We start from the raw sequence: 13659 nt of genomic DNA on the forward strand, positions 1-13659 counted from the left end.
GAGAGTAATAGACCAGAGTGTGGTAGTACTCGCATTCCTTCTCCGCATTGTTGAGTATTCGAAATGGCTTTCATTTTTTATTGTCTTACACTTGCAAGATTTTTTTTAAACGGCTCATTAAAATCTCTGAAATTAAGCATAATGTAAAAATTCAGGTCTATCCAGGAACTAGGCATGTAAAATGGTGCATCATGTGATGGCGATGCAAATTCTAATCATCATTACTATAAATCTTTCAAGTTGTACGTATGACAGGATGAGGGAAAAGCTTTGCCACATACATAAGGTACAGAGTTATTTTGTTCCTGATATTAAATCAGTGGCGGATTCGGTGGAAATTAACCCAACATACTTTTCGACATGTTTCGACAGTGATTCTGATTATTGGTCTTACATTGGTGGCTAAAAGAGAGAAACGCAGTGGCACCAGTGAACGTATTTAATTAATCAATGATGACAAAACAAGAACAGGCAAACACCGGAAGTGACAAATGACAACTACAAGATGTAAGGCAATTGTTTACCCCTTTCAGATGTTTAAAACACAGTCAATAGTGAAAATGGCTATCACCAACAACACATATGGCACAAATCCTTTGCTTGGTCATAATAGAGGCCATCTAGTCTTCTTTTGGAGAGATGACAGGTATAATTTACACGTGGTGTTCACAGGGCACGTTGGAAGGAGAAAAAAACAAACAAAAGAGAAACACAAGCAAAAAGCTTTCCACAAATATATAAAAATATGCCCTTGGACTAATATCGACAATTGGGGACCTTGGGTGCTTTATTTACAGAAAAAGGTCATCTCTACCAATATTTACAAAAATAAAGACTTTGCCCATATCAGGCATGAGGAGGTCACATACAAGCTAAATAAATTTAAGGGATTCATGGACCAGATTATCTTTTCTATTCTTCAGTATTGCGGAAGTCAACTTTAAGCGTGAAACGTGCCTGCTGAAAAAAAACTTTTTTTTTTAAATTGCCTGAGGAAATACAGAAAGATACCCACGAGGCAGACAGTGAGAAAATCAAATTATATTTGGACATTATTATAACCTACAGTAATTTAGGAAATCGTTGGGTCAAGCATCAAGAAATTGCGCCTACTTTTTGTTTTTGTTTTGTGGACAACTCATGGTGAAATTGTAAAACACCACACTGATCCACATCTTGCACATAGATAATGCGTGAATGTTGTTCTGGTTTATATACACAAAACATAGCTGCATGCTCCTCTGGACCCTATAACCAGCAACATTGTACGGTACAGCATTTTCACAGATTTTTGGCACTAGTAACACACTTGACCGTCAAAAAAGACTAAACGATGACCTTGAACCACTTGGCATTTTCAAAAATCAAATTTGTCTGATGTCTCAGCATTCGGTGGAAGTATTTCTTTAATATTTTATTATTAGTCTGAACAAAAGTACCGGTAAACTTCTTTTTTTTTTGGACCAGCCGCAGCATTAAGTAAACGTGATCATTATCTTCCTAAAGGGCAAATTCGTACAAGTGAAGCAGCATTTTTTTATTGTATCTGTTTAGATTGTGCAGATGAACCTAATGTAATGGCTGGTCAGTGTACTGTAAACTGATGAAGTACTAATACGATCCTTCCAAAAAAAAAAAAAAATCTCTCCAATATGTGCTTTTAACCGATTAAAATGTCTAATGTGGTCGACCACGTACTGGCCACAGGTGAAACTAAATTATGGGAAGAAAATTGCAGCCAATGATAGAAAGCATTCAGCAAATGCTAAGACAGGTGCTCTTCAATGTCATGCAAGGTCAAGCTCTCATTAACCACCAATCAGATATCACAATAGCCAGTTTAATCCACTTAAAATTTAGCTCCCCCCTCGCAGTGGGATGGGCTACCCAATGTTGATGCACAAGGTGAAGAGCCCAGATGGCTGATGGTGCGCTTTCTCGGCTCGGAGTGATCCAAAACGATCAGCGCTAAACCCGAAATCCCGAGGCTACGGTCCGTGTAAGGATACATTCACCTGTCCTTCACTTCCAATGACATCTGTGTGTGTGTGCGTGCATGCGCAAATGTGTAAAATGGCTTAACTTCTAGCCTTACGAAGGCACGTGCAGGCGCTTAGCACTTGTCCTTCTGACCTACTCAGTATCTAGCGCATTCATACTAAAGACTGAAATGAAAGCAGGTGAAAATGAATCACACGTACAGTATGCCACTCATACACACTAAAACAAGAAACAAATAATACATTTATGCTTTCGCGTTTTTTTTCTTGCAAATATGGCAGATATATATTTGCAGTTTTGCAGGTGCGCCCTTAACATGTTCAGATTGGGGCGAAGGGTGTGGAAACATGACAGTAAGTGTTGCGGTGAAAGAAATAAAATGAAATCTGAAGTATCTTTGAGGCTTCTGTTATTTCCCTGTGCTGTATGCGCTCTCGGACTCAATCCGCGTGCCCCGGAATTGACACTGCGACCTCGTTGAACCTCTACTCATGAAGAAATGGTGAAAGCTACATCTTCTATAAATTAAGTGCTGTCTAGCATAAGTTGAAGTCAAAACCATAAATACTGTACACAACTATCTTCATCTGCTACTTAGTATATCAACTTGAAAAGCCCCTGCTGAGAAAGTCGGCAATCTCTGTGCCGAATTGTCATCCTGGCAAAATAAATCTTCCGATCATTCAAACTAAGACATAGAACGAAGGCTTTGGCATAGTCACGGCATGGTAATGCACGTGAGGTATTTTTGTCTGTAAAGACACATTACTTACTTAATTTTGGTGTCGTCTATAAACATTAAACAGGTAATGATAACTTTGTATTAGTGGAAAACACACACGTGGATCCAAGAACGAATGACTAATAATTCAGATAATTAGAAGTGATGGATTTAACATACGCGCAAAAAGTGGCGACATACCTTCCTAACATATTGCACCTTGTTCATGTGCTTGGATCCTCTCCTTCAGTGTGTTCTTTAAATACTGGATCACTCTTTGCTGAGGATATGTTGGCCTCAATCTGATCTTGGGGGTCAATCAGGTTTCAAGAAGTCTACTTCAACGCCGAACCTCTCGGTTAATCGTCAGCATCCCGTTATCACTGAACACAGTACAAAATTACATCTCACGACAATGTGGAATGCTTTGCGTGGTCATGCTTCTTGAACTAAAACATTTTGCTGCAACATCCTGCAAGTCAAATTGAGACAAAAGACGAGGAGTATTTGACTTCGGCATCTTCTACCTCTTTCAGACTTCTTTTTTTCATGGATCTTTAATATGCCATGATTTAAAAAAAAAAAAAATGAAATCCACTCAATGTTGTGCAACTCGTCCTAGAATAAGCACACATGCCAGGACTATGTTTTTGGAAATGAACATACTCGCGTGTACGTTTAAGAGGGATTTCAAAGCCATAATGCACAGCAGAGCCAAAACAACACCAACATACATAAGGCTGAAGCATTTGTATGCAGTACGTGAAAAAGTTGGATCCGAAAGTCCAAATTGGGCTTGATGATCTCAAACTCTCCACAGTAAAAGATGATTGGTGCTGTCATCCCGCCCGATAGTCTCACTGCTATTGTTCAGTCTGAAGTCCTCATAGCCATCGCCGCCCGATATGACAAGTTGATTGTTTTTGGGAGGCAGGTGGGCAGAGGCTCGCCGGCGAGTGGAATCGTGCCTTTGAAGGTTGCCGTCGATAACGGTGCAATCCTGCGACTGCTTGCCTAGGAAAAAGTTGGCACAATTCTCGGGCCTTAAAAAATATATCGGCTTTTGCTCTCAATAAATAGACAACACAAAGACAGTTTTTTTTTTTCCAGGCCTTAAACCTTTGATTGTGTTTGTTGCAACACTTTTATGTACCTGTGGAATCCAATGTGGGAGGACGGATGTTAATTCCCAAACCTTCCGGTAACTCGACTGATGTCAGGAATCGAACGTGGCCCGTGTGTCCGTGAGCAGAGCCCATTGGAACTAGGGGGGTTTTCACCGCACATGCACCTGTTCCAGAACTAATTGCTGGGATTGGCAAGGTGAGGACCACACCTGGAAAGGAAAAAGAATTTCAGTCGGAAAGAAAAGCAGAGATGGGCACCAAGGTCGTTTCGCTTTGTCGGATGTCTTGAACCACACTGTTTAATTGTCTGCCTTTCTACCATCGTTTCAATCTCATGACTTCAGAAATTGAAATTGTAGTTGTACCTGCGCTGGTGCCAATCCACAACAGATCTTTACAGGCCAGCAGCGCTGTGATTCTCAGGCAAGCGGCTTTGTGCTGTCTGATGATTGCATCTGCACCTGAATGATAACGGAGACGAATCCGAATGAATGGCGGTGGGCAATAATAGCAAGGGGAAGGGCTAACTCCGCACATTGTCCTTATTTGATCAATCTGTACAACTTTTGGGACTTTCAACACATTCCCTTATGAGCTCACCTGCAAGCATTTTGTGAACGGCAGGCGCCACATCAACCTCCGTCACGCTCTCCCACGTTTGAGCGTGGTACAGTTTAACATGGGCACTGCCTTGCAGGGCCAACCACACACCCTGACCGTACGCCACCATGCAAGTCACACACCGGCTGCTGTCCGTTCCCACCTGGAAGTGATGCTGGGACAGCGAGAGAGAGACCCTTTCCGCATCAGTCCTCGATATGGCTTTCTGTGCATCACTCTCCATCTCAGTGCTTACCTCTTGCATCAGTGTCGTTGAGTTCATGATTAGGATTCTGTTCTGGGAGCCGCACCACAATTTTCCTCCGACCTGAACCATTTTGGTGACGGGGCTGCTGGGAGTACCCAGAACTAATGTCTGGGAAGATTGAGAGTCCCAGAAACTACCTGTAGATTGGAAAGGAACTGTAATATAATCTTTCAATGAAATATCGTCAGCGATTAACTCATTCACTCCCAAAGACGTTTTTAAACGTCTTTTCAAACTTGGTCTAGACTTGGCTGGTACTGAATGAGTTAAGAATGCATGGGTTCAATTTTAGCCACTGCCAATCAGGTTTTTGAAAGCAAGTGGTCGAAAAGGTCATGCTCCTGGCACGGAGAGACTCTCTTTCATGGGTGAGGGCCAGGGTACACTGCCGTCCACCTTTTTTGGTAGATGACTGCAATGTTGATCAGTTCCAGTTGGATTTATTGGATGTTTCATACACCTGATCAAAGCTATTGTCAATGACATCTTAAAAATGTGAAGTACATTGGCAGTGCATCGTAGCAAGCTCACATCAATATATTGTCACTGCATTTTTTTTTCTTTTTAATTGTAAGTCTGTGTTAGAATATCAAAATAAAATACATTTTAACAGCCTGATATACAGTAAAGGACTTCACATAGGTGCTTTATAGTAGGGACGCTCAGTTAACGCGATTTTAATGTTTCAAATAGGTGACCGTGAAAGCACTTTGAGTTAAGATGTTGTGATGCAATGTATTGTAATCTAGAAGTATAATAAGTTATGACAAGATGTAACTAACAACGTTATGCTCACGTTGTGAGGTTACCTGCTTCTCTCTGATAGACGATGACCTCACCATTAGCCAATGACACAAAGACTTTGTTGTCCAAATACCTGCAAAAAATAAAATAAAAAGGATGAATATAGAAAAATGAATACAGAAAGGTTTTTCTTTATTTTGAATATATTACAAAAATGTAACTGCGATACACTTACAATATGCACAAAATGGAAGCCGCGTGCTGCATCTTCATGCTGTTTTTGCGGTTGCGGATATTATCCGAGGACTGGTACACGTGAATACTGCCAGGAAAAGAAGAATTATAGAATATTAGGTGACAATATTTGTGTTTGTGGAAATATTTCTGACCATTTGTAAACCACACACCATCCATCTTCGGTGCCAAGCCACACAGAGCTCTGGTAGGCTTCTGGGTCAATACTGAGGAGGTCTTCCAGACTGGCTCTGGTGAAAGATCCCCGGGAGGAGCGGCGCATGGCGCGGCCGTCCATGGGGCTCTCCGTGTTGGCTCGACCTCCCCCGCCTACTGCCAACATCCCCGGAGCTGAATATGAGCTTGTCACAGAGAACTCCTGTTCCTCTTCACTGCTGGTGGTCTCCGCAGCCAAGCCTTTGGAGCACGGAGCCTCTTCATCTTTAGGACGGAAGGACGATAAGGATGAATGTTACATAGACTAATCGGTGATAACTGTGTCACCAGAGACTATTGAACATGTGGAAATCTAACGCAAAAAACTTCCCAGAAGTGCGATATCATTACGATACTGCTGCGATACCGAATCCGTATTTTTAGCATTTTCGCTTCTTGTTGATGTAAAGAGTGGGTGTCTCAATGCTTCAGTTCATATGCTGTATGATTGTGTCACATGTGTGTGTGGTTTGACTTACTGCCGTAGCTGGAAGATATGGTGGAGTGACTGGCTTGACTCTGTAGAGTGGATGAAGGGCTTGGTGAATCCTCATCGTCTGTGTCGTCACTGTCAAATGGGACCAGCTCAGCACTTGGACCTGAACAAAATAAACCGGTCAGACTACACGGTCCCGATGAACATCAAATCATCACTTCTTATTTGATGTTTATTAATTATTTTATTAATTGCGAGACTAATAAACTTTCTTATCTTATCTTATCTTAACAGTCCCTCCACAAATGGCAACAATTCATGCAAATTCATCCAATCACCGCAACTTTTCTCGGAATTGGGCAAATCATCGAATCTGATTGAATAATGAGTTCTAGAGGCACACTCGGCTGCTCCAGCGATGAGGGGGCAGAAATAAATTGGAAAAGTGGCAGTGAACAGTGAACAGTGAACAGTTACCTGTTGGTTGCTCGGCCAGTTCCAAAGAAGAATGTGAGATGGAAATATGTAACTGCTGCTGAGCGTGCTCAGGTGTTGTGGATGGTGGGGCAGCTTCTGGTGCACGCTCCCTGTGAAATAAAGAGAGACAGATTTGTGTGCGTGTGTGTGTGTGTGTGTGTGTGTGTGTGTGTGTGTGTGTGTGTGTGTGTGTGTAGGTGTGTGTGTGTGTGTGTGTGTGTGCAGGTGTGTGTGTGTATGGTGCGTGTTCACTGACCTCCCCTTCAGGCCAGGGACAGCAGCAATACAGATAATCCTGGCTGAGCAAACAGCAATACAGGCCTCCACTGTGGGCTCGTCTTTAATGTTCAACAGGCAAACCTAACGAGGAAACATTGCAACGCTGTCAAGATCCAAGCAGAACAGATGAAATGCAAATAAATGGTTCGGAGTACTCTCATGCTTCTTACCTGTCCAACATATCCGTCACTGTTACACACCCACACCTCGCAGCCACTGTCGGGGCAGGTGTGACTCGGAGATGCACATGAAAACTAGGTCCAAAGCAAGAATACATGTCGGGATGACTTGTGTAGACATGATTGCGATCATTGTGTCAAGGGGGCATTTGTGCCACACTCACCTGCATTCCACTGCGTGTTTTCATGATGGGAATAGCCTTCAGGAATTCTGGGTCCCACTGGTCCTGAGTCATGGCTAAACAATCAAGACAACTCGAAGTGAAGGTCAATGATTTATTTAGCTATTATTTTTTATTCATCCACACTGTGCAACATCTCTCTCATGAGCAGGGTTGTATCTGAAAGTGTTCAATGGATAAAATGTTGGGTAAAAGTGAACTGAACGTCGTGTATTTCTGCCTGATGAACGTGTATACGAACGCGCCCATTCTGGCACCTGTGAACGGATTTTGAGTGACCCTTTTGTTTTTTCTCAACAAGGCCAGGTTTCGTTAGTCTTCAAGGAGAAAACTCTGTGAAACAAACGGTAAATGAGCCTTCATATGTCGGGTCATAAGACCTGATTTTGACAACCGAAGCCACGGAGCCTCACGCAGCTGCACGCGTCAGCAAAAAGCATGATGGCAGCTTGGAAGCGACAGGATTTCCTCGCTGGGAGGGGGAAAAAAAACAGGCAGTATAAAAAAAAAGAAAAGAAAAAATTAACTATGACCTTGTTCATTTTGGGAACAATGAAACTGAAACAAGTTCATTCCAAAAAATCATGAAGTGAACTTTGAACTAGTTCGCGTTGAAAATGAACTTTCCCAACATTGCTCATGAGAAAATGATACGCTACGACTCACTGACCCAGCTTCTTTTTTGCTTCCTCAAACGCCTGTTCAAAGTTCGAGCGAACGTCAGGTGACGTGAACTCAAAAACAAAGCTATTCTCGGCCGATACGGTGGTGAACTCCAGCTTGGTGGGTAGGAAGGTCATATTGAAGGCCAGAGACTGTTTCTCCGACAGCTCCCTGTGCACAGAGGCCACCAGATCCTTCATCACCTCATCTAGGGGCTAGAGTGGAAAATAAGGAAAATGATCGCCATGAGAACATATCATGGGATAATGGGCGCAAAGTGTGTGTCCTCATAGGTACACGGCACCTGGTGCGGCAAGCTGAGGGTCTCCGACAATTTGCTGATCTGACCCAGCGTGCTCAAATCCTCATCGAGTCGGCTGATGGTTTTCTGTACGTTTTCCTTATTTGTTGTCTGAGTGGAACCTGATGAAAAAAGAATTTTAAAAAAACAAACAGGTGAGATTCAAGAATGACAACTAGTCAAGTGCCAGGTGATCTTACTTTTCACCAGCTCCACGTCCTCCAGAGGAAGCCTCCACAGAAACTTATACTTGCTCGATGTATCAATTACACTAGTGGCAGAGTATCTGAGGGGCAAAGCAGCGACATAAAAGACGCGACGTGAGCAACAGTTGCAGACAAAAACGGATGCAAGCATTTAAAATACTATATTTCCTTCGTGTAGTGGTCGGGGGAGTTTATTTACAAAACTACAGAGTATCTGGCATTTATTTAGTATTAATATGACGGACGCATTTGAATAAATGCATTTTATGATAATACTGCATTACATGACATATTATTTCAAATTGAGTTTGCCACCATCAAGGTTCATGCAACAACTATAGCATAGCTACAGTCACTGTTTGACTTAAAATTTGCTGTTTTAGTTGAACGTTATGCTCCCCTCTACTTTTCAGAGAAGCCCGGTGAGCCTGAAATAAGATATATGACCGATGTGATGTCTTTGTTTGCTTGTGTTGAGAACTTTTGAAGCGTTACAGATCTTTTTACAGATGCAATGGTGAGGTGACTGCATCATGGGAGTACACTACCAGATTGTTAGTAAAAGGCAACTACAGCCACCTAGTGGCATAGCCTGTTCTTGTTTTCGGAAGGGGGAAAACACCCAGCATTGAATTGATGCACGGAGTATATTATGGAGTGCTATTTGAGGAAATATAGTATTCCAGTGCAGTATTTGGAAAATCTAAGAACACAAATAACCACTAGAGGGCACAGAGTTCAAGTTTTTGTGGAGAAATACAGCATGTACCAAAGACCCATTTGAACTGCGGGACTGATCTGAATGAAAATGTGATCCTTGACGTTTTTTAATTTTTCCCCGCAGTTTACATTGTGAGATATTTTCTTCATTTGAAGTCAATTCAAGGGAATAAGTCATGCTATTAATGATTAAAACAATTCAATAGGCAAATGTGGGTTTCTATTAAGGTGCTGATCCAAATGAGGATTATTAGCCCTCAGCGGAAGTTGGTGGTCTAGTGCAGTGATTCCCAACCTTTGTTGACCCAAGGCATGTATTTTAAGATCAAAAAATCGCATGGCACACCATCAGGCAAAATGGTCACAAAAAGGGGGTACATATGTCAATTATGTACTTTTTGCCATATAATAGATCACTTATTTATTCTTTTCGTCACTATAGGTTGCTGGCATAGAGAGATGGACAAAGATGCATCATTTGTTATGAATGAATAACCTTCTCACCAAATAAGTGAACTTGGATAATTTCCCGCGGCACACCGTTATAGCTCTGACGGCACACTAATGTGGCCCGGCACACTTGGTTGGAAATCACTGGTCGAACATACAATGTGGAGGTGTCTGCATGCGTGCGTGTTTGAACACATACAGGCTCATGGAGCTGCGTCTCAGTGATCCAGACTTCCTCTTCAGCGTGGTGCAGATGATCAGATCACTGAAGAGAAAGAGAGAGCGGTCCTTCTTCCCGCCAACTGTCTTCTGCAGGAATAATGAAATAAGCTCAGTTAGTCATTGACGGTCAGCGTTGCATTGAAAATGATACGCTCTGCAAAATATTCTTGCCCATTCATTCACTTGTGTTGAATTCTTCAAAAAATATCTCAATAGTGACGCATTCATCTATGAAAGAAAAATCTTACCGCTTCCATAACCATCTCCTGCCTGATGAACTTCCTCTGGGGATTCAAAATCTAAAAAAAAAATAAAAATAAAAAACAAGAAACATTGAAAGGCATTGAAATAACATCTTCGTCCCATTTCTATCTTTATCAGTCATTTCTATTTCTTTACCAGTCTTTATCATTATAATGTTAAAGACTGGGAATGCTGTAATTTATTCAATGCCGTACATAATTTAAACAAATGATATTTTAACAGTGGCAGATGAAAATGTTTGTGCACTTGTGTCGACTTGTTGGGGGGGTTGCTAATCAAAGCATAAATCCTAGTCTTTGACATCCTGAATTGGTAAAAAATGTCTAAAAGAGGCGATAATAATTTGCCCTCTATTGACAACACTGACAGACAAATGTGAGAATTATATTCCCGTAAGAGAAAAATCATTCACATGTTCCACTCCCTCGATATGCGCCTCAATCTCCTGAATGACCCTGGCCTCCCTCTCCGCCTCTTCAGCAGAGCGACGTCCTTTATTAATCTTCTCTGCCAGCCGCTTGATGTCCCTCTGGGCGTCCAGCAGGAAGGAGTGGTCCGGGTGGTCATCTGGGGTGTGCTTCAGAAGGTCCTACACACATGAATCCAGAACAGATTTACTGTAGCTAAGCAGAAACCATGATTGGATGCCGTAAGAATAAGCTCAGAAGAGAATTCACCTTGACCAGAAGCTCATATCGAGGGATCCTCTGGACGGGCTTGATCATCAGGTCACCCAGAGCCTGCTTCTCTTTGTTCTCGCGCATATTTTGCTTTAAAAAAACGGAAGGGTCATGAGGAAAACGAGTGATGGTGTAGGCCTACTGTCTTTGAAAGGTCTGCCTTGGAAGACATTGGTGCGAGTGATATGCTGAGAGAACATTGGGGTCCAATTTATGAAGGTTTTTCATGACCTAACATCGGTCTGTCTCATTTTACCTGAACATTCTGACAAAACCTGGTTTCATTGAAAACAATTATTAGATGCTCCAGAAGTACGTTAGTAAGCCATCTGCAATTACATAGTGAGAATTTGTCACCATGAACAACATGAATCGAACATCTATTTATGTAGTTACTTGACAGTATGTAAAAAAGAAAAAAAAACTGAACCAGAATAACAACAACAACTTTTGTCAATGGGTCAACTTTTCGCTCACCTCCAGAAACTTGTGAAAGGCTGGCTTGGCCTCCTTAGCGATCCTCACGGCATCTTTGGCATTCAGAAAGTTGTCAATGTAAGCTGAATACATATTAGCCAGAGTCTCCCTGGAGAACTGGAGCAAAGAAAAAGAGGATACCAAGGCTCGCGTGTGCATTTGAAATCATACACAAAAATGTGACTCATAAGCACTGACTGCAGCAAACCATAAGAAAATGATAGATTCTAAAATATTGTTTGGGTGAATTTCTGAAACAATTTCATTGTTGATGTGAGTTACCGTGTCATCATTTTAAAAGGCAGTTAGGACAATATTTTATTTCCATCAAAAGATCCACACTAAAAACCCTGACTGTTTTCTCTCCGCGGCCCGGTAGTCCAGTGGTTAGCGCGTCGACCTCACAGTTCAGAGGTACCGGGTTCAACATTCCAAAAACATGCATGGCAGGCTGATTGAACACTCTAAAATTGTCCATCGGTGTGAGTGTGAGCATGGATGGTTGTTTGTCTCCTCTGTGTACTCTGTGATTGGCAGGTTTCTTATCGCCAGCTGTACTCACCGACTGGATGAGGAGGTGTCCAACAGTCTTCCTGTCATGCCACTGGTTGACGCAGCCGTCCACCTGTTCCAGAAAGTGCTCGTGGTGCTCCAGGATCTCCGGGATTTGGTAAAACATTTCATCCACCAGCAGCGGGTCCACGATGGAGCCTCCGTCCGGCTGTTTGAGAGGACGCATGTAGCCCTGTGACAGAAAAACCACAACCATTGAATAAGCGATCTGTGCAACACATATACACCATGTGACAAGTAGCAGTTTAGAGCAAATTCAGATCCACCAATTCTCCAAACTGATTAGCCTCAGAAGGGTCGAGGGCGTGCTGGAGGCTATCCCAGCTGTCTTCGGGCAGTAGGCGGGGGACACCGTGAACTGGTTGCCAGCCAATCGCAGGGCACACATAAACAAACAACCATCTGCGCTCACACTCACACCGAGGGACAATTTTGAGTGTTCAATCAGCCTGCCATTTTTGGAATATGGGAGGAAGCCAGGGCACTTGAAGAAAACCCACACAGGCACGGGGAGAACACGCAAACTCCACACAGGGAGGCCTGAAGTCAAAACCCGGCCGGACCTTTGCACTGTGAGGAGGACGTGCTCATCAATCAGCCACCATGCCGCCCACGGCGCAGGAAATGTACGATCAAATACACTTGAAAGTAGTCCACCAAAACATGTCCTGTGGGTGTTTGCATCATTCTCTTCATCTTTGGCAAGCCTAGGTGGCTCTGTTGGGGGTTGGAACGGAAGTTCACATACCACCTTTCATTTATATTTCATCAAACAAGTCCACCCTCTGGCAGGTGGCCTCTGTGAGGCCACACTGGTGACCTACTTTCACAGATTACGTAACATGCGCTGAAATATCAAGGCATTTAAAGATCAATAAGACTTGACAATGATTTGTCATAAAAAAAAAAAAAAGAAAACAAAAGGACAGCAGTCCACTGGTGAATGATTAAATGATGAGAGTGATGATGAGCTCAAGCGCGGGTGGGGAAGACAAGGATGGAGGTAGAAAAATCATTTTTCAAGTTCCTTCATCTATTTGCAAGCGACGTGTTACCTAAGAGCTCTGAAATTGATCATTCGTTCGCACTGAGAAGCTTCCGGCTTGTGATGAAGTGTTTTTCTCTTTCATTCAGCGACACGCTCTCATTTGTACTCTTTTTGTGAAGAGTAAATAGTTTACATGAATTAGTTGTTTGTTACGGCAAGCAATTAAAAAAAAAAAAAAAGATGGCCAAGCACAGTGTAGTTGCGTCCGATATTTATCGTAAAGTGAGATTTCACTTTTAATTGGATATTTATCACTTCACGCCAGCCTACCCAGTCAATCACAATGTAGATAAACTGCGAAAAGCATCTTCCCCAACAAGTGAACATTTGTTATCTCTGGTTTTCTCTATTTTTAAACGTTACAATGGTTGAGCTGTAAAAATATACATGATAAGCGTTAAATTCTAAGCCTCCAAACACCATGAACGAAAGAACTTGCAGTCTCAGAGAAGCAGATCCTCTGCAGGAGTCTGCAGCTTCGGTTTGCGGCCGGTCACTGTGGTAACACTTTCTCCGGGTCGCCATGGGAACACAGCATGATTTTATCACTTTGAAGGCACACGCAATCGTGAAAGGGCCCCGTCGGCCGCA

The 13659-nt window shown here is 42.6% G+C and overlaps 1 protein-coding gene across 1 annotated transcript in view; it reads right to left on the bottom strand.

Annotated features, from left to right (window-relative positions):
• Window positions 1–425: 425 nt before the first annotated feature.
• arhgef17 (Rho guanine nucleotide exchange factor (GEF) 17) overlaps window positions 426–13659 on the bottom strand; it is a 45593-nt gene continuing 32359 nt past the window's right edge. The window contains exons 3-24 of the mRNA XM_086125153.1: window positions 12010–12192; window positions 11448–11564; window positions 10968–11060; window positions 10703–10879; window positions 10275–10325; window positions 10004–10113; window positions 8629–8714; window positions 8432–8550; window positions 8135–8342; window positions 7447–7520; window positions 7274–7357; window positions 7081–7184; window positions 6825–6934; window positions 6391–6510; window positions 5869–6136; window positions 5697–5783; window positions 5527–5594; window positions 4706–4854; window positions 4450–4624; window positions 4215–4310; window positions 3876–4058; window positions 426–3736 (exon numbers count right to left, since the gene is read on the bottom strand). Coding sequence (XP_085981279.1) covers window positions 3528–3736; window positions 3876–4058; window positions 4215–4310; window positions 4450–4624; window positions 4706–4854; window positions 5527–5594; window positions 5697–5783; window positions 5869–6136; window positions 6391–6510; window positions 6825–6934; window positions 7081–7184; window positions 7274–7357; window positions 7447–7520; window positions 8135–8342; window positions 8432–8550; window positions 8629–8714; window positions 10004–10113; window positions 10275–10325; window positions 10703–10879; window positions 10968–11060; window positions 11448–11564; window positions 12010–12192 — 2871 coding nt within the window. The 3' untranslated portion in view covers window positions 426–3527. The remainder of the gene's footprint in view (window positions 3737–3875; window positions 4059–4214; window positions 4311–4449; window positions 4625–4705; window positions 4855–5526; window positions 5595–5696; window positions 5784–5868; window positions 6137–6390; window positions 6511–6824; window positions 6935–7080; window positions 7185–7273; window positions 7358–7446; window positions 7521–8134; window positions 8343–8431; window positions 8551–8628; window positions 8715–10003; window positions 10114–10274; window positions 10326–10702; window positions 10880–10967; window positions 11061–11447; window positions 11565–12009; window positions 12193–13659) is intronic.

This window comes from Hippocampus guttulatus, chromosome 12 (assembly GCF_054856545.1).
Source record: "Hippocampus guttulatus isolate MCC_2025c chromosome 12, RoL_Hgut_1.0, whole genome shotgun sequence".
In the NCBI taxonomy this organism is placed as follows: Eukaryota; Metazoa; Chordata; class Actinopteri; order Syngnathiformes; family Syngnathidae; genus Hippocampus; species Hippocampus guttulatus.